This window comes from Cyprinus carpio, chromosome A5 (assembly GCF_018340385.1).
Source record: "Cyprinus carpio isolate SPL01 chromosome A5, ASM1834038v1, whole genome shotgun sequence".
In the NCBI taxonomy this organism is placed as follows: Eukaryota; Metazoa; Chordata; class Actinopteri; order Cypriniformes; family Cyprinidae; genus Cyprinus; species Cyprinus carpio.
The window spans coordinates 8,910,252-8,935,869 of record NC_056576.1 but is presented as its reverse complement, the minus strand read 5'-3'; the positions used below and the strand labels follow the sequence as shown (position 1 = coordinate 8,935,869).

The window sequence follows — 25,618 nt, the reverse complement described above, 5'->3', positions numbered from 1 at the left end:
TGTACTCAGATATTCTGCAGTTGTGTAATCTCTATTTAGTGCCAAATAACATTCAAGTTTACTGTTTTTCTGTTGTTTGAGTCCAATAAGTTAGATAATTTTTTTGTGCTTTTATCATTTGGTTGGTCTGAATTCTGTGGATGAATATTTAATTGTCCTGATGCTGGCTGTTGTTAGTCATGTTTGTTTTTGTTTTTTCAGTGTTCATTTCATGGCTTTTAAGGGCTTTGGGGTCACTTATGTTTAGGTGTTTCTCTCTCTCATGGACGCATCACCATAATTGTTGCAATTGCATAATTGTTCTAATAAGTGAACGGCCCGTCTTCAATTATTACTTTACATTAAATATGGCACGACTTGACTAATATGAAAAGGTACAGTATTTATTTATTTATTTTCACACATAAAAACACTATACACACACAAGACATGCGCAAGAAATAAATATGACTTCATAGAGACCTGGTAAGAAATTCTACCACACACCTCTTAAAGGGTTAGTTCACCCAAAAATGAAAATTATGTCATTAATGACTCACCCTCATGTCGTTCCAAACCCGTAAGACCTCCGTTCATCTTCGGAATACAGTTTAAGATATTAGTAGATTTAGTCCGAGAGCTTTCTGTCCCTCCATTGAGAATGTATGTACGGTATACTGTCCACGTCCAGAAAGGTAATAAAAACATCTTCAAAGTAGTCCATGTGACATCAGAGGGTCCGTTAGAATTTTTTGAAGCATCGAAAAAACATTTTGGTCCAAAAATATCAAAAACTATGACTTTATCCAGCATTGTCTTCTCTTCCGGGTCTGTTGTGAGCGCGTTCACATCACTGCAGTTTAGTGATATCCGGTTCGCGAACGAATCACTCGATGTAACCGGATCTTCTTGAACCAGTTCACCAAATCGAACTGAATCGTTTGAAACGGTTCGCGTCCACAATAAGCATTAATCCACAAATGACTTAAGCTGTTAACTTTTTAAACATGGCTGACACTCCCTCTGAGTTCAAATAAACCAATATCCCGGAGTAATTCATTTACTCAAACAGTACACTGACTGAACTGCTGTGAAGAGAGAAGTGAAGAAGAACACGAGCCGAGCCAGATAACGAACGAAACATTGACTGCACAATAATTAGAAATGTTGCATAAAGCACTAAAACTACTAACTGGAAATAAATAAAGTTTCAGTTTCAACCAGCCAATTTAGACTACTTAACAGCTCAAATATATATATATATATATATTTATATATATATATATATATATATATATATATATATATATATATATTGAAATGATATGTAAATGCTTAGCTTTTTTTCAAACTGTGGGACAAGTTGAAATTATTTTCCCAGAATATAAAAACAACACCAGATCATTCTAAATAGCACTTGTGCATATTTTGATGACACAGTTGCACTAAAATCCCCCGTTGGATGTCCTGTGATTAGACACCAGTATCACATTGTTTGTTGCTCTGACGTCACGACAGTTTTTTCTGCTTTTCTCTCTCTTCCCTTTCTTACAGTGGCCATATCATTTTAAAGCAGCTTCACTTAGAATAACGAGAGAGTACTTTTGCTTTTATAACACTGCCTGTTTTGTGTGGCAATGTTTTTGACAGACAGAAGATAAAAATGTTATCATCACATAGTAGTATCATCACTAGTGTCTTCTAAACTGGAGAGGAAATTGATTTCTTTCTGGCACAAGCTCAATTCATTGTGATTATTTTTCTTGTAGTGTTACATCACCAACCTTTTTGGGTAACAAGACAGAAGAAACATGACTAGTTCCTTCTTGTTAGCATTTGTTAGCATGACAACTTTCTATGATGAACAAACCATAAGAAGCAAGTCATACCAGTTTGAAACAACATGACGGTGAGTAAATAATGATATTTATGTTGAAATGTCCCTTGAAGTCTCATGTTTCTCAGATTTATTTCTACTTTCTTATATAATAACTCAGTAGACCAAATATATTGAAAGATAAATAGGAGCAGTTGGTAATCCAGGTGTGAACAGATGTGGTATGTCACCCCTTTAGTGCTTTTGTTTAATGCAAAACCTGGTTTGTATACTATATGTGACCCTGGACCACATTATTATTATTTTTTTTTAAAGAAACAACGGTGAATTTCCGGTACCATTAAGTCTTAAAGAGTTTCCTGTGGGTTTGTGTAAGTGTGTGTGTTTGTGTGTGTGTGTGTGTGTGTGTACAGGCCCACAGCCAACACTGTCAGCAGACAGAGCTGAAGGTCACCGCAAAAACAATCAATGAAACATTGTCCACCCATCAATACAGCATTGACATTGTACATATACACTCATTCCACACAACGGCAGAGCACAGACCGTCACATGAACACCACAGCTTTGCGTCAAATGTCACGTTACTGTAAACAACTGTAAAAAAAAACTGCTTCCTGAAAACCTATAGATTGAAGGTGCATGAAACATGAGCATGTGTGGTGTCTCTCCTACCTGTGTTTTTCAGAAATCCCTGCAGGTAAAAAAATAATACCATTTAACCTGAAGTGCTTTGGAGTATACAAATGGCAACATACTTTTCCTTCATTTTTCTCACTATTAAAGGGGTCATATGATGCTGCTAAAAGAACATTATTTTGTGTATTTGGTGAAATGAAATGTGTTTATGCAGTTTAAGTAAAAAAAAACAACAACATTATTTTCCACATACTGTACATTATTGTTTCTCCTCTATGCCCCACCTTCTGAAACGCGTCGATTTTCACAAGGCTCATCGCTCTGAAAAGCAAGGTGTGCTGTGATTGGCCCGCTATCTCATGTGTTGTGATTGGCCGGATGCCTCAAGCGTGTGACGGAAATGTTACGCCTCTTAACATATTGTGAAGCCTTGTCTGGTTGGAGCGACGAGACATAAACATAAAACCCATTATAAACGTGATATAAACATGATTTATAGTCGTGTTTTCTTTTGGAAGGCAAAAACAAAGTAGTTTCACTTTCTCAATGAAACAATGTCACACACCGCGGCTTAGAGTGAGCAGAGGCTGGAGGTCTAGAGTGAGCTGTGGTCTAGAGTGTGATGACCCCAGGCTGGACTCAGCTTCGTCCATGGTGAATGCCGATTCTGCGATCCACAGTGCAAAGTTGATGTATTTCCTCAGCGAGGAGCATGGATTGGTTCCAGGCATGAAAAGCGGATATCGTCATCTTTTGGAAGGACAAACAAAGTAGTTTCGCTTTCATAGTGAAACACACAGCATCTAACCGACATGGTGGCGGCGGTGGTGGCAACAACAATACTACAACAAGAATAAAAAGTATGCCTTTGTTAGAACGAGCCGTTTCAGGGGGGTGTGGATGAGTGTTAACTTTTATAAAGAATATCTCTTTGGATTTGAGACTTTAGTCTTTGCAACTTCACAGACTTTCTTTATTCACCAAGAGCTTGTAAATTTGAAATCGCATCATATGACCCCTTTAAGAAAAATCAACAACAAATTGCATTGTTGTAATTATAAGCACAGCCTTTAAAGCATGTACCTCTGCTTTGTGCAGAGGGGCACAGTCATACTAGAATAGAAAATGGCCTTCCCCAAACTATTCCCACAAAGTTAGAAGCATAACATTGTGTAAAATGTCTTGTTATGCTGATGCATTAGGATTTAGGTAAGAGGTTAAGCAGGCAGGAAATGTTCTCCTGCTATTCGCCAAACCTAGACTTGCCCATCAGACTACCAAATAGAGATGTGTGACACTTCGTGGAACATGTTTCCACTGCTCCAGAGTCCAGTAGCCTTGTGCTTTACACCACTCCATCTGACATTTGGAATTGTACATGGTGATGTGAGGCTTGCATGCAGCTGCTTGGCCATGGAAACCCATTCCATGAAGATCCCACACCACAGTTTTTGTGCGTATATTAATGCCAGTGGAAGCTTGGAACTCTTCAGCTATAGAATCAGCAGAGTACTTGTAAGCATCATGCACCTCAGCACTCAGCGATCCTGATCTGTAATTTTACATGGTCTTCTTCTTCGTGGCTGTTCCTAAACGCTTCCACTTTCCAATTATATGTCTACCATTTACAGTTGAGAGTGGAATATCTAGCAGGGATGAAATTTCATGAACTGACTTATTGCAAAGGTGGCATCCTATCATAGTAAAACGCTTGGTGCAATATAGCGCTTCAGAACGACCCTTTTTTTTTGTAATTGAAGTCTCAAGAAAAAAGCTAATTTGTAAAAATATTCCATTGTTAGACCAATGACCATTGTAGACTTAGAGGCTTAACAGCTCAACTAGAGTACCTGCGTCAAAATCATTTACCAAAGCCATGATCTTTCTTTTTATAAATGTGGATGGAAGTAATTTTGACGTCCATTGATAAATGATAATTTACCCAGAATCCAAGACAATGACATCAACTCCATTTTCTCACCCAAAGACATTATAAATGACGAAAACGGCATAAACACCCACTCCAGAGCCACTGGTACTAAAATACTTTTCTTGTAAATCATTCAATGTCACTACCATTTATGTACAAGAAAATGGTTCTTTCTAGACCCAGGGGATCCATAATGACATGCTTGCATTTTCCACATCCTCTCAGATTAAGATCTTAATTAGTGGCATGTACAGTATGCCTAAATCTGAGTGTGTGCCTCTTTTGAAGGGACTGTTCTTGAGGGCTTGTGTGTGTGTGTGTCTAGTGGTTTCTATATAGATGTTAATGCACACAGTTGTTCCAAATGTGTATGAAAGCTAAAGAGCGATATTAAAGGTTCTTCATGAACCATAGATGCCAATATAGAACATTTATTTTTAAGAGTGAACTTCTGTTCCCCAGCCTCATTTTCATTTGCCTCAAATGAAATGCATCCACCCTGATGTTCATAATGACAGTGACGCTTACCACTTAAAATAGCACAGTTAAAACTGTAGATTAAGGATGTGCATGGGCAATAGTGACAGAGATAAGGTCAGAAAGGGACAAGAAAGCACAGAAATTAACATTAGAAGGTTCTTCATTCACAGATCCAGTCAACCGTGCCACCCTGACCCACTTCTGTGGGCTGCAGCAGCAGTGCATCTTAACAGGAATAAACAACAAGGGCATGTTGGATGGAAAAAAAGAGAAACTTTGTGATGCCTTTAATACAAAACAATTTTTTCTTCTCTCCTATATTAGTGAAATTCTCTGATCTGTTAACCTATATCCTAAAGGTGCATTCATATTGAGATATGTTTGCATTGACAAAGCATCCGAATTTCAAATATTTTCAATGAGAGTTGACTTCCAGTGATACCATTTTAATTTAGTGACACAATATGGGCCTTTCCAGCAATTTGAAAAAAGTTTATGCAAATGAAATGAGAGTTTAATGTTACTGTGAGCATTTTTTCTGTTCTTTATGTTTTATACTACCATTCAAAATTTTGGGGTCATTAATAATTTTTTTGTAAGAAAATATTTGTATTAAAGAATCTAGAAAAATTTATTAAAAAATGTAAATACCAAAACTGTTTTCTTGAAATCAAACCAGCATATTAGAATGATTTCTGGAGGATCATGTACTGTTACACTGAAGATGAAAATTAATCTTTGCCATCACAGAAATAAATTACATTTTAAAATATATTATAATGGAAAACAGTTATTTAACATTTTTCACTGTTTTTAAAATTTTTTATTTTATTATTAAATAAATGCAGCCTTGGTGAGACTCCTTTAAAAAATATAAAAAAAAATCTTTGCCTACAATGATTAAAAAAAGAAAGAAAAATGTGTAGAAAAAGAAGTTGATTTATGCACTCATTCATTTTATGATGCTTAATGCACTGCTGGTGTTTATATCCAAACACCTTCCCTCCAGGACAGTCATTTATAGTTGTCCAAATACAATATTTTTTTTATTTATAATTTTTTTTTTTTTTTTGCCAACAATAAATCTCATTTTAATGAGATTTCCAATAGTTAACACCAGTTCTATCACATTAGTGAAACCTAAGAGGTTTTAGTACAGCAACCTCTCTGTAAGTGTGAATGAGGTCAGAGAGATATACACAAACTAGCACATACTGAGGACAGGAGATGATGCCCTCACCTAGATTTGATTGGTCCTGATGACATAATGACTTCCTCCACCACAGCAGCAGTCTGGACGTTGTGTCCCTGCAGAACCAGGAAACCAATTATGCCAAACAAGAAGTGTGATACAGTATTGAGAACAGTCTAATCTTTTGTTTTATTGGGATTTGTTGATTAATAGAAAGACAAAGCAAAATGTTTGCCATTCAACTAGTCTTAGCCTCACAATGCACGGACATGGACTGACTGACTGATGCATACATTATTGAACAAAAAACGAGAAGTTTTCTCAAAACGACAAGCTCTAATCTGATTAGCTAGCTTTACGCAATTTCCTGGAGTCAATACTACAGGTTTTTATCAGTCTTCTGGGAAACAGATTTGTGTTTACAATCTCCCAGTCTGCTATGCAGTTTCCAAAAAGACCTAGTTGATGGATTTGGATGGGAAGTTTTACTGTAAAGTTTTACTGTAAAGATTGTGTTTTAGGCACTCAGTATTATGGAAGTACGTTTCCGCCTCAGAGTAGAAAAAAATAAAACATTTATTATAAACTTTATATCTCAAAATCTGATTTTACATTTTTCAGTTTCAAATATATATATATATCTTAATTGTGACTCTATACCTCAGTGTGAAACAATGAAACCTTATTTCTTATTTTAAGCTCCCTTCCACACAAGAGCACACTTTTTCTTTGCACTGCAGTCAAGTTAATAAATAATTTTTAATATTTATTATATATTAATGTTGTTATTAAACAATAATTTACTAAACCTAACAATTTCATGTTTTAATGGTAGTTTCGCCTCTGGTTTGCAACCTACATACAGTATACTATCATTTAAATTTTTAAGATTTTTAAAGGTTTTTGAAAAAATAAATAAAAATTTAAATCTCTCGTGGACATCAAGGCTGCATTTATTTGATCATCAAATAGTAATATTGTGAAATATTATTACACAACATAATATTGTTTAATAGCTGTTTTCTGTTTTAATAGATTTTAAACTCTAAGTTATTCATGTTATGCAAAGCTGTTACTGTTTGCTTAATTTTATTGAAAACAGTGATACTTGTTTTCAGGATTCTTTGATAAATAGAAAGTTCAAAAGAACAGCTTTTATTTCAAATAGAAATTCCATGTCACCTTTGATCAATTTAATGCATCTTTGTTGGGGAAAGAAAAAATAAAAAAGTGTCAGTGTACACCTAAACCTTAAATAAAAATGGGCCGGTCAAAAGTTGATCACTTGGTAATCAAACTAAATGTGCGCTTCTTATCCAGAGTGAGCTATATCTGGAGCAGATTGTATGATGGAAGTCTGGTTCATCATCTCATCCACCCATTTCTTCCGATAAGAGGGATTTTCCTGTTTTCTCTCTCTCTTGAGTGTTTGTGGGATGTTGTTCTACTGTATAACTGTATCTCTCACTCTCTCTATGACTTCATTCACACTCTTCCTCTCTGGAGTGTTTGAACAGATGAACTGTCCAGAGCGCTTGGCTCCCACTAGCTTTTAGTACCACGGCTATTCTGGGCTGTGGATGACATCATATGGAGGCCCCGGCAACAAGCTTCATGATGCCATGACTCATAACCCGACACACACACACACACACATACACACACACACACACACACACACACACACACACACACACACACACACACACACACACACACACACACACACACACATACACACACACACACACACACACACACACAAACACACACTTTAAAACAATTAACATGACTTCATTCCCCGATCACTGCCCTGACAATGAAATACAGACAAAATGGTTCTTTAAAAGAATACTGCCGCTTTTGTTAAAATTGAGTACGCTAGACTTTTATATCATGAACAAAATCAGGTGTCTCTGATCTGGCCTGCAAAAGACAGATTTGGCTCAATTTTGCCCAGATCCAGCCATTTTTCTCTGTTTCAGTGTTGGTGTCGCTACTGCATTTTCCATTCCAAAATAAAATATTGTATATTGTAATATTGCATATATAGAGATGCTCCGATAGACCGGCCAGGGACCGGAATTAGCCAAATTTCTGCATGATCGGTCCGATTCCGGTCCGTTTTGAATTCACACCTATGTTTAGATCCGCATCCAAACATGTCGTCGGGGAAAGTGAGAGAGAATTTTACTTCCCTGACCAGACAAGAAGCCTGATTAAAATGTCAATAACAAACACAACTATGGAGGCACTGAAACTTGGCCAGCAAAAATGTTCACGCGAGAATGATTCTGATTTTACTGCATTCAGTGTAAATGGAGACTGATAATGTATTTTTGTAGTGCCATGAGGCTCGTGCAAAAATCAAAACAAATGAGTGCAACAGCACACACAAAGTAACTCACAGAAAGTTAAAGATGCATGCTGCAGTAGAAAAAAATGCTGTTTATAATATATGATATAGGTATAAGCAACATTACATGACCAAGATGTTTCCACGGATATCAACACGATTGCAGTGTGACACTGATAGTTCAATAAACAAGAAGTTAAAATTAATTGACTTACATTTTAGACAGTATTGACTGGTTTTGATCAATTTTGCAAAAGAAAATCATCAAATCCACAGCAGAAAGCCTAGGCAGTTGACATGGGGCAATGACTTTGCAGGCAGCGTTTTTGCACAAAGGCACCTCATGAAACTGATTTCGGACAGGCTTCTGAGACAGCATAATGGTTTAATGATCTACAACAAAATAGAATGAATTTTGATGATAACTAAACAAATATTTAATTATTATAATACTGAGGCTCGCTAGAAATAACATCAAAAGTGCAAAAAGTTAGTCAGAAACATTTACACACAAACTGACCACCAAACGTAACTTTCACCAAACAATACCATCTTTATTTTTTTTATCTCAACTGTCATGGAATGGAACGCACAGGACTATGGGATATCAAAGGCAGTGAAGGATACATCTATGCTGCCTTCAAAATTCGATCAGAAGAAGGTACCTCCGGAGACAAGAAATGAAGCAGAATTTGTATTCGGACGTGCCTTGATGTCTTCCTGTCTTGGAATGCCGCCTCCGAAGGCAGCATTTTAGAGATTTCGGACGCAGCCAGCAGCATTTCTTTACTGAATCAATCCACGTTTTTGAACGAATAGAGTGAGTCAGTGATTCAGTCACCCATTTATAAAGACAGCAGTGTTTCTGAGTGAATCACCCATTTGAACAAATCGGATGAAAGAATGAATAAATGACTCATTAAAACAGTAATTTGCCGCCACCGGTGGTTCGGTTTAATATTTAAAAGTATCATTGCATTTTTCCCCAAAATTCTTTATTGGCATGTTCAAAAATGTATTTAAAACATTAATCTTATAAAACCATTGCAATTTTGTGGTGTAAATGCATTTATGGCACCTCAGCTTCATCAAACAGTCTGTGTAAATTCATCTTATGTCACATCAGATGCTGCGTCTGTGTTTCCTTCAGAGGAAAGATGGAGTTTGTTGATACTGATTTCATTTGAATGGTGAAATCTCTACAGTTTCTTATTATTCTAACTGAATTTACTGAAACAATGTAACAATTTGAAGTGAAAGACGACACATTTATTAAGGTTAGGGAAAAAAAATTATAAACAGCGGGAAATGACATCTGTTTTGTTATATACAGCAACTCATATCAACTCATTCTACCTTTTTCCAGTCACTGAGCACTTCATTTTGAGAGAACATCTATAACTTAGTCCAGATAAGGGGAATTATGGTGCATCACTAATATATATATATATATATATATATATATATATATATATATATATATATATATATATATATATGACATTTTGGAATATACTTATATACTCAATATTTAATTTTATTAAACTTTTTATATCGTTTGTAACAGGGTTATATCATTAACTTAAAAACAATAAAAATTAATTTTAAATATTTAATGTTTTTTTATATTACATGAAAAACTAGAACTGCACAATAATAAGAAATGTTGCATAAAGCACTAAAGCTACTAACTGGAAATAAATAAAGATGAAAATGTGTATGTCTAAAATGTAATGTCTTTTTTTGAGGTTGAAACTTCACACACATTCTGCAAGAGAAAGTGTTTGTAAATGACAGAAGCGCATAATTCATCATTAACAAGATTATGGTATTTGCTGGTAGTTACTGCATTGCTCATTTGCATAAGGTTGAACTTTTCTCTCAATGTCAGACTGCCAAAAATAGCCACCGTTTATTGAAAATCAATGCCTTCTGGTTGCTTTATCAATCCTAATTGCTGTGAATGTCCCTTCACACATACACAGTACAATATTCCTTTTGTACAGAAAGAAAAGCAGTAAAAGCACATTACACTAAAGATAACAAATGAACAGTCACCATGTAATACTGTAGCTCCATAATGTTCATATTATCTGTGTGAATCTTACTTTATATAACCCATAAGAGATACATAATGGTGATTAGCATATGTGTGTCACTTATTTCGACCTGTGTTTGGACAGGAAGTTGTCTTCCTCTATGATGTCATCACACTTTAGCATCCTACGCACTTCAGTGGTTCCAGCACTCAACATCTATTGTTACCATGGTGACAGCGCTGACACATGTACTTTTTCTGTCTTGCACAAGATGCTTTCTGTATCATTTAATACTTGATTCAAGCTTATGCCCTAAAGCACAGGACTATGGTTATTACTCAGTGAAAAAACAGGGCCAGAAATACCTTGCATAACTTTAATGTGGTTTGAGGCCAGGTTGTTTTGGGGTTATTGAATGAGAGGGAACAGAGGGAAGGCGAGTTTTATAACTGTGCAGGGAAAGTAAAGAGCTCTTTCACTCTGAGAGCAGCTGGTGGCGTCTCTCCTCTCATCCACCCACCTAAACACACACACACACACACACACACACACACACACACACACACACACACACACACACACACACACACACACACACACACACACACACACACACACACACACACACACACACACACACTGATATGAAGGACACCGCAAACCCTTCCACCGTGTCTTTTTTATTAAAGTATTAGTTTACCCAAGAATATATGTTCTGTCATTATTTACTTGCCCTCATGTTGTTCCAAAACTGACTTTCTTCAGTGAAACACAAAATATGATTTTTTTTAATTTATTTTTTTTATTGAAGAATATGCTGTGGTTACTCTTATCTATAAAACTGAATGAGGACTGGGGCTGTCAAGCTCCATAACGACGGAAACAATACCGTAAAATAATCATGAGAGACTCGTACGCATATTTCAAATCTATTGCAGTCTTATGATAGCTTTCTGTTGGAGAAAAAACAAAACAAAAACTTAAATTTGAGTCATTATTCACTGACAAATGTCCCCTCCAGTGAGCTGTTAACCACTGTACCAGGACCAAGCCAATGAGTACCGAACCAATCTGATTTATGAATTAAACATTTAGGCTGCTTTTGTGAACTAGATCAGCTGATTTATTAAAATGATTTGACACTAAAGCAGTGTTGATTCTGTTAAAGTGCCCATATTATGGGTAATGAAAGGTTCATATTTTGGCTTTGGGAGTCCCCAACAACAGGTTTACACGCATGCAAGGTAAAAAAAACAACACATTCATTGTCTTATAATATGCATTTATTTTTACCTTACATGCTCAACGACTCCCAAACGATTCGCTCAATGATTCATCCAAACAAACCCCTCCTTTGACTAACAACTAAAAGATTTAAAACTTTGCAGGATGTTTTCATTAAGCTCACATCAGTGTACAAACTACAAATTAAAAAATCCAAAAAAAAACTGAAATCATTCTCTTTACCCAGCACTGTAAGATATTGTATCAGTTTTAAAAACATTTAGCAGCACAACTGTACATGAACCTTTGCACTGTAAGATCGTTGTATCAGTTTTTACTTTTGAAGACATTTTAGCAGCACAAGGATGTTTTTCAACCAGCTGTATTTTTCACAATAAAAAAATGGGGCACTTGAAGCAGCAAATCAGCATAAATTATTATGAAATAAAAGCTGTCATTTGACCCAGGACTCATGTGATCAGTTTGGTAAAAAACATTAGCAGCACAACTGAGTTAATGAAAATGTTTCTGAGACAATAGAAAACAACTAATATAAAAAAAAGTAACATCACAAAATTTAAACCAAATAAATTCTGACCAATTTAAAATAAATTACAATAGAAAACAACTATTTTAAATTTAAGTTATATTTCAAAATGTAACCGCATGTATTTTTGATCAAATAAATGCGGCCTTGGTGGGACTTCTTTCAAAAACAAAAAAGAATTTTACCAGCCCCAAACATTGGAACAGTAGTGTTTATCAAAGTGCTATGACAATATAATTTGAAATCATTACTGTACCATGGTACCACCACAGTATTTGTTTCCGCTCAGCTATGCTCTGTTATTATCACCCCCTCAGATTCATCAAGGAAAACACTTGTACACTCACACACACCACCCCCGTTTGCTTCAATGTCAGGACAGAGGCCCATGATCCAGTCAAGCCAAGCTACTGGCGTCAATCCAGCTCTAACACACACACACCCTGCCTAAACCTTCACTGCATTAGCTGAGAGAGCAAGAGAGAGAAAAATGAAAGGGAGGAATAAAAAATGAGCAGCTAAACATACACCAACTCCCTCCGCAGATCTGCATCATAAGAAGTCAGGCCGGTGTCTCAATGCTGCATTAGTGATCCATTAGAAGTCAATGCATCTGGGGTCAGCGCTAATGCTAAATTTATCCATGTGTTTATTTCAGGAGCAGCATGGGGTGCGCACACATATGCGCACACATAAAGAGTCTTACTGTCGGGAGACTGGTCTAAACTGTAGGAGTAAAGAAAATATATCGTTTGGCTGTCTGACTGAGCCAACAAAGAGGGCTGCTGAGACTCCCACTGATTGTGTAGATATACTGTCATACAGAGGAAACAGTCTCAGAGGGCCTCGGGGGAAACTCAAATCCAGCTGCAGCTCTTTTAGGCCTTCAATCATGTCCACACTGTTTGCTTGAAGAAGTTCTTTTAAAAAAGAAACCAAAATAAGAATAAAATGGTAACACTGTACATTAAGCATTCATTTGTGAATAACATCAGTCAGCATGAACTAACAATAAACAATAAATCTTAATTTCAACATTAGGTAAATTGTTTATAAATGGGTCAAATTCTAAGAATTATATGTACATGTAGCCTATAAAGGCAATACCTTTTAGTTTTAAGATTTTTAGTTTTATCTACAATATATTTTATACCATATTTAGTGATAGTTTTATTTACCATACAAACATTACTGTTTAAAATTTTGAGTTTGATTTGTTAAAGAAGTGTTTTTTACTTACCTAGACGGCAGTTATGTAATCAAAAATACAGTAATACAATGAAATATTTTATATATATATATATATATAAACCTTACTGACCCCAAACTTTATGTATACAGTGGAGATCAAAATTAGAGAACAATGTACAATTTACTAAATTTCAAGTTCAGCGCTTAATCCTATTTGAAGTTATCCTAACAGGAGGGCAGTTTTTTTAGCATATTTCATAAATCAATTGTATTCTGAAGCACAGTATAAAAAAACGTAAATGAGACATTTGAGAGAGAACTCACTTACAGACACCTACAAGTTATTGCTGTTAATCTGGCACCTGGTGATAATTTCCTTAATTATATGACAAACCCTATTTAACTGGCAGAATTCCTCCAATTTTCCCTGAGATTGTGGGCTGCTCTTAAGTGACTGAAACCCTTTAACAGTAGGTTGTTCAGATGGAGGCCAAAGAGATGACCCTTTCAGCTACTGCACGATAATGCAGGTTTACAATAACATTCCATAATCATTCAACTCCACAAAAAAGAACAAACTCACACAAAACCCAAAAAAATGCTGGTTGTCCACATGAGACAAATGCATGAGAAGACAGGATAATGCAGATTATCAATGGGCAATCGGTTCAACACCGCAGCTGGAATTGCTCGCCAGTTCAGCACTGATCAGGATATGGATCTGTCTCGGATACCCACAGCTAATATTCCTTCACATATTGAGCGATGAAGATTAACAATGTTTCAGAAAATATCAAGTATTTATAGATTATTCTCCAATTTTGATCTCCACTGCATAATAAAATTTAAACTATATTAAAAAAAACTCACTAAACCAGTTAACTAAAATGTATATTTTACCCAATATTTGTGCAAATTTTTTGTGGTTATGTTAAATTATCTTAAGCCCTGATCATGTCACTGCATGTTAGTAATAGCTGTAGTGATGAGTCACTAGAAGGCATTCTTAGTTCTGGTTGCCTTAGTGATGTTTATGAATATCACTACCACGAAGATGTTGTCGATTCATGTTAACATCAAAAGTTTTATGCTAAAAAAATTATTCTGGAGGTCAAAAATATAAATCTTTGTATATGAGGAATTTCTTGATAACAGTTTATTATTACAAGACAACATATTTGTTTCCATTATTCAATATTTTCATCTCTGGATAGATTTTTCGAGAAACCTAAAACCAAAGGAATGACGCAGGACAAACCCACCTTTGCTGGTAATACACAAAACTCTCCTGGATCTCTGTACTGGCAGTGATGCGCTTGGGTGTCTGATTTATATGGAGGGAGAGACACGTAAACAGGCTGGAAAGCAGGCAGACAGATAGTGACAGCACCAGGGGTGACTCATCCCTTCAGAAAGATAATAACAGCTGAAGGAGGGGGACACGCGTCCAGTGGCCAATACTCTGAGTTCTTTGGAACAGTATGTTCTATTGCTTTCCATTATTCCGGAGTCCTGTATTCGACTCATTAATCCTCATTACAACATCACACATTGGTGCTGGTGGATATGAGCCTGTGACAGATCTATAAACACATTGGTGATGGTGACTCTGGATTAAGAGATAGGACCATGAGAAGGTGTTAAGAAGTGAGCCACGTGTCACAGAGAGCACTAAAAGAGCACAACTGTTATCCTGTTACTCAAAGACAACATAATGCATTCAACTTCCATAATGTGATATGACATATATTTCAATAGAGTACTTATAATATAATGCATATTGAGGCTTGATTATATGGGAGTTTGGTACACTAGGCCAGATCAACAAAGAAAATTTGATAAGAAAAACAACCATTTCAAATCCAACCTAGCATATATCCTTAATAAACCAATTAACATTGAACTTGACAGGAAGTGATCATTCATTTTCATTGTATGAAGAAAAGCAGATTTGACTTTGGTTTCATGGGAAGAAGTCACGAGTTTGTAGAAACATAAGGGATATAGTTGAATGATGACAGAATTTTCAGTTTCAAATAAATTAATTATGACTTGATTAAACTGAGCAAATTTTTATACACACTACTTATCAAAGTCTGGGGTCAATATATATATTTTTTTCAGCAAGGATATATATTATATTATATATAAAACAGTATCATAAAGACATGTATAATTTCTTTAATATGAGGTTAAAAATTGATAGCAAAATGCACTGTAAGTCGCTTATACAAAAGCTACAGATGATATTTTTAAATTAAATTAAATTTAAATTTGAACTTTCTATTTAATTTAATTTAAATTTTAATATTAAGCAAAAATTTTTAATAACTAGACAAGCTTTTTTTTTTTCTATTTATAAAAACGTTTTAAAAATAAAAATCATGTTTTCAAATATAAATTAACACACAATGTTTTTGTTTGACAATATTTGGCTGCTGTAATCTTTTTGATCAAATAAAAATAAGCACATTGGTGATATATAAGAAGAAATGAATGAATTCATAATTAATGCCAACATAAATACAAAAATAATTAAAAAAAGCATTCAAATAAACATTAAAACATAAAAAATTTCTGTCAACATGAATGGTGATTTATGTACAAAAAGCATGCAATTCAGTTTTTAAAGATACAGTGTTGTTTTAGAAATAGCATTTAAAATCCACTTAAAATGGGGCACGTCTTTGGTATTTGATTGTGAAAAGTGGACTAATGAAAAAAAAAAAAAGAAAGAAATTGCTACAATAAGTTTCAGTGCTACTAAGAATAATGACCCAAATTTCCCAAACACTCCCTCCATCTAAAACTCAACACCACAAAGACCCAAATTTCCCAAACACTCCCTCCATCTAGCATTGTTCAGCAGACAGACAGTCTCACCCCAAACTCAAGCCTCCAAGTTTTGAGATCAGCTAACACATGCAGAGCGCAGTCAGTCACACGGACAGGTGTGATTTCTCAGGACACCTATTTCAGTCATGTCTGTCAAGTAAGAAAGATATTTTATGCTGAAAGAAATTGCCTAGAGCAGCTACTGTAAAATAAACGTAACTATTAAAGTATTACCACTGTATACAGCATTTTCAGTGTTAGTCTGGAGATGCTATGATTGTTAAACGACTGAGGATTATATCGGTATAGACCACAATATATACACTCATTTTGTGCCTCAGGCGTTTTTTACAGCTGACACCAAAATTGCCAGCTGATGCTCGCCTCACCCCTCTGTATTTAATAATGTGTTCATGAGCACAATCAGCCCCTCCCACGTCTGAATCATATTCACCCGGTCAGACACACTAGCTGTGTCTCAATGTGTGTTAAACTACATTTGGTTAGTCGATGACAGCCCAAGACAGTAGATTTTATGAAATTGAGCTTTATTTTCAATTTGGTGTGCTTTACTGGCATGACATTTGTATGGCCAAAGCAGTACAAAAATAATATGCAGCATAAAATAAAATAACAGTACTAGTGCAAATTCATTAAGAAAAACTGTATTCGTTTTATTTAAAAAAAATTAAACATAAAAACACGAAAAGTACAAATATAAAATACAAAACAAAAAATAAATAAATGAAAAATGAAACATTTCTGAAATAAAGTAAACAAAAACACTACAATACATTAAAATGCTAATACTATAAAATGAAGTAATTACAAAATGAGAAATAAACATTCATAAAATAAAAAGTAATAAATTCTACAATAAATTAAAATACTGTTTTAAGAATTTAATAAAACACCGTTTTGCATGTTTTTTTAAGCCTTTTGTTTTACAGGGACACAGGAAATGTCCTCATAAACCATGTTTACATTGTATTAACCATGTCATTATACACATTTGTATCCTCACAAACCATATATACCAGTACACACACACACACACACACAACCTCTTTCTTAGACACACATTAGTAACAGCTGATCATTTTTGATTGATCCAATGAGTGCATCTGCTATAATGATTCAGCCCCACTGATCTAATGAAGTGATGACACTCTCTGAAACATGATGCAGGTGCAGAAAGGCTTATGTCATCATTTACTCAGCCTTATGTCTTTTAAAAGGAGATTGTGCTGGCTGTTCTTCTTTAAACAATGAAAATGAATTAGGTACATGCATCCTAACTAAAAAATAAAAAAAAAAAAAAACAAAAAAAAATTAATTAACTATATATATCATTCAAAAAAAAAAAAAAAAAGATTTTGTTAATTGTTTTGACAGAAGTCTCATTAGATCAGAAATACAGTAAAAAACAGTAATATTGTGAAATATTATTACAATTTAAAATAACTATTTTAAAATGACATTCCTTGCTGTGATCAAAGCTGAATTTTCGGCATCATTACTCCAGTGTTCAGTGTCACACGATCCTTCAGAAATCATTCTAATATTCTGATCTGCTGCTTAAGAAACATTTCTCATTATTATCAATGTTAGTAACTGTTTGCTGCTTAATATATATATATAAATATATATATATATATATATATATATATATATATATTATATATATATATATATATAGATATATATATAAATAGATATATATATATATATATATATATATATATATATATATGAAACTATGATAACTGCTATTCAAAGTTTAGGGTAAAAAAAAGGAAATTTATACCTTTATTTTATTTAGTAAGGACATGTTGATTGATCAAAAGTGACAGTAAAGGCATTTATACTGTTACAAAAGCTTTCTATTTCAAATAAATGCTGTTCTTTTGAACGTTTTATTCATCCTGAGAAAACAACAACAGCAAATCAGCATATTAGAATGATTTCTGAAGGGTCATGTGACACTAAAGACTGGAGTAATGATGATTAAAATATATTCAAATAGTTATTATTTAAAGTTATATTTTATTTGATAATACAGTAATCAACATTCTGGACAACTTTGATGATGAACTTTTTTGAAATGCTGACTACTGTATTTCACAATATTAACATTTAACTGCATTTTTGATCAAATAAATGCAGCTTTGGTGAGCATAAGGGACAATTTAAAAACATTTCATTTATTCCATTATTCGATTGATTTAGACTAGTAGAGTATATCAAGTCATCTAAAGTGTCTTTGTAAAAACCCACAACAGAATCTGTACTTAACATGTCAGTTCATCTAGACTGTGTGTTTCAAAACTTTAAGGAAACCGCTCAGACCCTAAATAAGTGAAATCTTCTGCCTAAAAGCCTAAGTCAAGTCAGATGCTGTCCATCCTCACAATTTAAACACAATCCAAAGAGACTCTGGCATTCAGACATCAAAGATATGGCTGAAACATGATATTTTCCTGGATACTCTGTAAGGAACAGATGGCTAATGCTTTACTGAAAGCTGTTTCAAAGGGTCTTTTAGGAATGTACGCACGATAATAGAAATTTGACAAATGCAACGCAATTATACAATGCTGAGATAATGTTATCTTCATCCTTTATAAGATTAATTTTTTATTGGTTTCCTTCCACTGCAAAGAATCTCATGTCTGAGAAACTCAAGCTGTGACAGATTTTAATGGCTTACCTAAAGATGAATTCATGAGTTCCAGTTTGAAGCGTTTTTATCTTAAACTAGTTTAAGAACCAGTTTCAACCATCACAGGCTGTAATATTATTGTGTTATCTGGTTGTTACTGAGTATATCTGTGTGTGTGTGTGTATATATATATATATATATATGTACATTATCCACCAAATATTGATCTATATCATTCAATCCAAAACCGTACTTTGTTATGCAACACTAAAAATGCATGGTTTAAAGTAACTAATAGCATCCTTCTATAGGCCATAAGATATTTTAAATGACTCATTTCGTACAAATCTACACAGAAATAGTTTGTGGGAAAATGAGAATGCTAATAGCATTTATGAGGAACATGTGGAGGACAGAACAGCATTATTTGAACATGAATCTGTTGGCAAGTCGGAGAATTCGGTAAACAGTGACAGATTTCTGTGTGCTGCACTCTGACACTAAAGAGACGAGCCTGACTGATGGACTGCAGAGACGCTGTAAACCCACCATCTGTGCCTTCAGAGACTGACTGAGAGAAAATGTGTCCCCGATCACCGCTAAACGCACAAGAGCAGGTCACGCAGAAGACAGATGCAGGTTTACGTAATGGCAGGAGGAAAGCACACCTCTGAGATCCACAAGTTGTTTACCAGGCCATGATCACATCACCTGCCTGTATCACTTACACACAGAAACCTCATCTGAAAACCGGCGTCCTGAAACACATGGCACAAAGCTGCTAGTCTGTAACAGTTCAAACGGTTGAGGTCTGTAAGGTTTTTAAAGTGTTTTTGTCACTTATGTTCACAAAGATGGCATTCTTTTGATTAAAAATACAGAAAAAAAGCACTGTCAAATTATATTTGAAAATGTAGTTTATTCCTTTGATGACAGAGCAGAAGTGTCTGATTTACTGCTCAAGTAACATTCATTGTCACTGCTGAAAACAGTTGTGCTGCTTGGCATTTTTGTGGAAACTGATACGTGTTCTTTGAATAGAAAGTAAAAAAAACAAAAAAACTTGCTGACCCTAAACTTTTGAATCAGTGTATGAGTAATTTTTCATCCAGAATTAATAAAATAGATTATATTTTGCAAGAAAAAGAAACCTTTATTTTTTTTTGCATCATATTGCAAAAAAAAAAAAAAAAATCCACACAAATTCACTTGAATTTAATGGATCTTGACATTTATATACTTATTTATTTTTTGCAGTTATTCTCAATAGTGAGTATCATTATTAATAAAGTCATTTTTATAAAAACATGACTGACATGATGTTACAAAAAAAAAAAAAAAAAAAAAAAAAAAAAGGTTTCTATGAGCTTCACCTGACAGGTTCTGTGAGATTTGTCGTTATGCCAGCAGAAGGAAGTGAAAGAGGTAATAACTTTCAGAAACAGTAAGCTTGCATAATTGGCCCTCGGGGTCATATGAAATACGCTTGGGTCACAGCAGCAAAAAATAATATATATATATACAGTATATATACATATTAAAAAACCCATTAAACACTCAGCAAGAACAAAGCAAGTAAGCACAGGAAACTCCCCTCCAGAAAAAAGATCCACAAAACCACAAGAGGAGAAATGCTGTATTGTGTGAACTAATAAGAACTACAGAGACTTTCCGTGCACCATTCTGGAAGTTGTGGGATGAACGGTACGTCCCACTGGAGGATGCCTGATACTGTAGCTACAAGCACAATGCCACGATACCTGCACACAATGACAACACTAGATGAAGAAGAGGAGGAGACTCAGTAATGACATTGCTTCAGAGAGAACATTTTTATATTTGGCTATATAAAAACTGTAAATTTAGATTGATAGATCACTCAGAATTACAAGATATAAACGTGCAATTACCTTTTTTATTTTTATTCTGTGGCACAAAAAAAAAAAAGTGTCATATAAAATTAGAACTGTTAGATGTAAATACAGAATTGGCAGAAACAAAGTCAGAATTGTGAGGATTTTTTTTTTCTTTCATATACAATTAACACAAATAAAAACACTGCAGCATGAACAAGCCAAATTTTAGCAAAATGCATTTATTAAATCATACATTAAATCATTTAATACACAAAAAATAACTGATTATTTACAGGACTCAATATAAAGAAAGACTTGACTTAACTACATGTGAACTAAACAATCCCTGCCACATTATTATTTAAAAATCCAAATCAAAACAGGGTCCATAAAAGGGAAAAACCAAGAGGTCTGCGCCGAGTATGATTAGTCCAATATCTTCATTTAGCCACGATCAGTCTTTGTGAGGAGGGACAGTGCCGTGCTTCTACCAGGAACTGAAGTCTCCAAAACCTGTTCGGCCTTTGGGTTTCTTGGCAGGAGCTTCACTAGTGGAGGGTTTGTCACCATCTGGGTGGGAATGTTTCCTGATGAAGGAGAGTGAATAAGACATTAAAGTTAATTAGGTTTGTGTAATTGATTCAGTAGTGATTGTGAGTCCAGCCTCAGCAGTTTGTCTGGCACGTTTCAGAGCACAGTGTTTTGTGAAACTGTCACATCATGCAAGGTTTTGCAAAAAAGGCTGTTACTGAATGAAGCAGCAGCAAATCTGGAACTTGAATATAAATGCTGTTACTCATCATTTCACATGCAATGAGTTTAGCCAATGATAATGGACGTCATTTACATACAGAGCTATTAAAGGTACAGTAGCCTGTTTAAATCTAAGGTTCATAGAAAGGGTGAAAAAGTAGTAACTAGTCTTTTATAGTATCTTTAAAACCGTGTTAAACTACAATAAAATAAATGTCATAAAGTATATAAAAAAACAAACGTAGAAACAAAAGAGTATAACTTAACTGAAAGAAGAAATACCTCAAATACAAAAAGTATACAAATATTAAAAAACGTAATACATGGCAGATTGATTAAACATTAAAAAAAAAAAAAAAAAAAAAATGTATCCTTTTATAATTTTTTAAAAATATATATTTTCTTTCTCATTTTCTAAATTCCTCTTATAAAATCGTAACTGGGTATATGGGTCATTTTGTATCCAAAATAAATTAAATAAATAATAGATTATATTTTTCAAGAAAAAGAAACCTATTTTTTTTTTGCATTATGTTTTTTTTTTTTTTTTGTTGACATTTTGAAAGCATTTTTTCCACAAAAATTCACATTAATTTATTTATTGCAGTTCTTTCAATGGTATCATTATTAATACAGTTATTTTATGTAAACATGGTTAATTGACATGACATTTATTGATGATGTAATTCTTTGAATTTTTTTGAGCTTATTTAATTATCCGAACCCCATGTTTGTGTTTGTGTAAGTAATACACAGTAAGTGAAACTGAATAACAAGCATGTTTTTCATAATACTTGCATGCAGCATGTGCACGTGAAACATGGCGCTGTTCCCATCAGGTAACAGTGTGTGTAGCAGGTGTTCACATTACTGTGAATGTATGTGTATGTCTGTTTAACAGTCAGTCGTGTGTGTGTGTGTGTATGTGTGAGAGAAGCAGTGGGGTTGTGAGGGATAATTAGAATGATCTCTTGTTGTTCTCAGTAAACTTTGCTGATATCCTGAGTCCTGCTGTGGTGTGGGATGAAACCCTCACTAGTGACACCCACAAACACACTCATTTACCATCAAAGCAGCTTTATATCATTAAATAATGATCCTGTCATTATGAGATCTGCCTATCCATCTATTATTACAAAGACGGAATACAAAGTTCCTCATGTTTGAGTCTAAATCAGTTCTGGTTGAATCATTTCTTTGCTGTGATGGTGTAGATCTGCAAGATCTGTGATTTTACACATCATCATGGATGTGTGTGTGTGTGTGTGTGAGAACTCACGTGGCAGTCATGTTGATATATTTGCCCACTCCTGGTCTAAAGGTTTTAGGCTTGTCCTCTGTTTTTGCCTTGTTGACTGAAGCAGAGGTTTGTGCTCTCTCTTCCTCCTGTTTCTGTGCTTCCTTCTCTCGCTCGGCTGCAATCTAAACACACACACACACACACACACACACACACACACACACACACAGTGTCACATCGACGGCACAGCATGAAAACACAACTAATACCATATTGACAAGGTACATGAACACAAATGCTGACCTGTGCATCCGCTTCCTCATACGGGTCCACAAATACTGTAGTGCTCAGCAGCTTTATCTCAGACTGACAATGTGAAAGAGAAACAGTGAGTCTGAGAAAACACTCTTCACCTATTAGCATGCTGTCACCATGAGAGAAATGTAAGAAATGCAAGTCTTGATGTGTCAAAAACACTGCAGCCCCAACCAAAAGGAGAGAAAAATTGTTGAAATTCTGCTGTTTTGAATTGGACTGTTTTCTTTTTTGGCATTGTGGGATTTGACAGCAGGTGGAAAAATATAAACAAACAGGAGGTACCGTGAGTCAACATAAAGCACAGCCCTACACTGCTGACATGTGCTTGTGCAACCGAATTGTTCATTTTCTGATGCTACAGAAGGAACAAAAATGGCTTCAGCACCTTGGGTTTGTCTGTCTTTGGATCACTTTCAACATTCTCCATCGCTGTGAGGGTCTCTAAACCACCAACCACTCTAAAAGAGAGCAAGAGAGGGACAGAATCCTATTAAAATCCTGCTGCAAAGAGTAAATGAGGAAATATTCAGAACCAAGTGGTGATAATATCTCTAATGAGACCGAATCAAACTCTCTCACTGTAGCCAACAATCTTCAACTTTTCTTAAAGGAACAACACATCCAAAAACGAAAAATACTGCAATTTATTTATCCTCATCTTGAGCTGTTACGCTACAAGGGCAAAAAAGGACCAAAGAAGTATAATCCATAAAATAAAATACATGTATTTATATTTAAGTTATATTTTAAGTCTTCTGAAAACAGGTTTTAACAGGGTTGTTATTGTTAACTAAAACTATTTAAAATTATTTTCAGCGAGTATGAAATTAAATTCAATAATAAAATACTTTTTTTTGATTAAAAACCAAAACTTGCATGAAAATAAATGCTGCCTTGGCAATGTATCTTAAATAAATAAGCTTAAATTGAAGTACAAAAATTGGTCAAACTAAAACTGAAATAATAAAGTAAAGCTAAATAAAAATAAATTAATAATAAATAATAAAAATTACAAGCACATAAAATTTCAAAAACAAACTAAAATTAAAATTAAAACTATTAATAAATACTACATACTAAAATACAACATATAAATAATCAAATCAAACAGGTTTGAGTAAATAAATCAATATGGCTTCAGAAAATTTGGAAAATTGTGCATCTATTATCATTTCTTGGTGATTTATATTTTTGGTAATTTTTGGAGCTTGACAGGCCAATTTTTCAACTTTCTTTAACAACTTAATATGCAGTTGCAGTTTAAACAAGTTATTATTCAGTACCAAGTTGTGATATCTGTAACGAGGGAAGCTCGAACCCAGTCTCACATTTCTTATCTTGGGAGGACAGCAAACAAATCTATAACATGGAAATGACCAGTAAATGATGCCTCATTTGTCTTGTTTGTTGTGTTGGATCTATCTGTACACATGCTGTGTACTTTCTCTTTTTGTTCAGCTGTTCCTACAAAACAGGAGCCTCAGGTTTCTAGGTGCCCCATAGGCTGAGGGTTGAGGTGTGTGTGTGTGTCCGTTCATACTGCATGTGCTCAGTAAGTACACACAGACTGAGGGGTGCATGTGGGTGTACACAGGAGTTTGGTTCAGGCTTATACTGACAAGCCTCTGAATTCCACAGCTAGAGTCCAAGGATTTCAACTCAATGCCAAATGGGCAAGACTTTCCCTCAGAGTGAAAGTGTGTGTGTGTGTGTGTGTGTGTGTGCTGGAATGTTCTGATTCAACAGAAGACATGCTTTTCCCCAGGAAGGGGTTCACACAGAGAAATAGACCATTTAACCTTCACTGAAATCCACCATAATAAACAATCTTCACAAATACACAAACATGCATACATTTTAAGATAAACATACACTACTATTCAAATGTTTGATGACTATATGATTTTTTTTAAAGACATTAACACTTTTATTTAGCAAAGGTGCATTAAAATGATCAAAAGTGACAGCAAAGATATTTATATATACAAAAAAAGATAATATATAGATAATAATCGTGAATATCACAAATATATTAAGCAGCACAACTGTTTTTCAACATTGATTATAATAATAATAAATTATTTATTTAGCAAATTAGCATGTTAAAGTTATTTCTGAAAGATCATGACAGTGAAGACTGCTGAAAAGTCAGCTTCCCATCAAAGTAATAAATAGCATTTTAAAATATATTCATACAAAAACCTGTTATTTTAAATTTTAATAATATTTCACAATATTACTGTTTTACTGTATTATAAAATATATATTTATAAAATATATTTATTTTAAAAAGAGGGGTCATAAAACTTTTTCTTCTTCTTTTTTTAATTTAGTACTGCCTTGATGAAGCTATTTGACTGTGAATGTCCTGTTACTGAACACAAATCAATCCATAACTAAAATTACCTTCCAAACACAGTGTGTTTCCTGTCCAGGTATGTGCATGAGCGAAATGTTATAAAGCTGAAAGTAAACAGAAAAGAAACATTTTAGTAAGGGCAGTTTCATACTTACACTATATTTGCCTTTCATGGGCTAAA

At 34.4% G+C, this 25,618-nt stretch overlaps 1 protein-coding gene across 1 annotated transcript in view; it reads right to left on the bottom strand.

Annotated features, from left to right (window-relative positions):
- Positions 1-20,990: 20,990 nt before the first annotated feature.
- The window catches only part of ppil2 (peptidylprolyl isomerase (cyclophilin)-like 2), a 34,208-nt gene continuing 29,580 nt past the window's right edge, over positions 20,991-25,618 (bottom strand). Inside the window, exons 16-20 of the mRNA XM_042753040.1 lie at positions 25,485-25,541; positions 23,464-23,536; positions 23,064-23,126; positions 22,800-22,942; positions 20,991-21,354 (exon numbers count right to left, since the gene is read on the bottom strand). Of these exons, the coding sequence (XP_042608974.1) occupies positions 21,255-21,354; positions 22,800-22,942; positions 23,064-23,126; positions 23,464-23,536; positions 25,485-25,541 (436 nt within the window). The 3' untranslated portion in view covers positions 20,991-21,254. The remainder of the gene's footprint in view (positions 21,355-22,799; positions 22,943-23,063; positions 23,127-23,463; positions 23,537-25,484; positions 25,542-25,618) is intronic.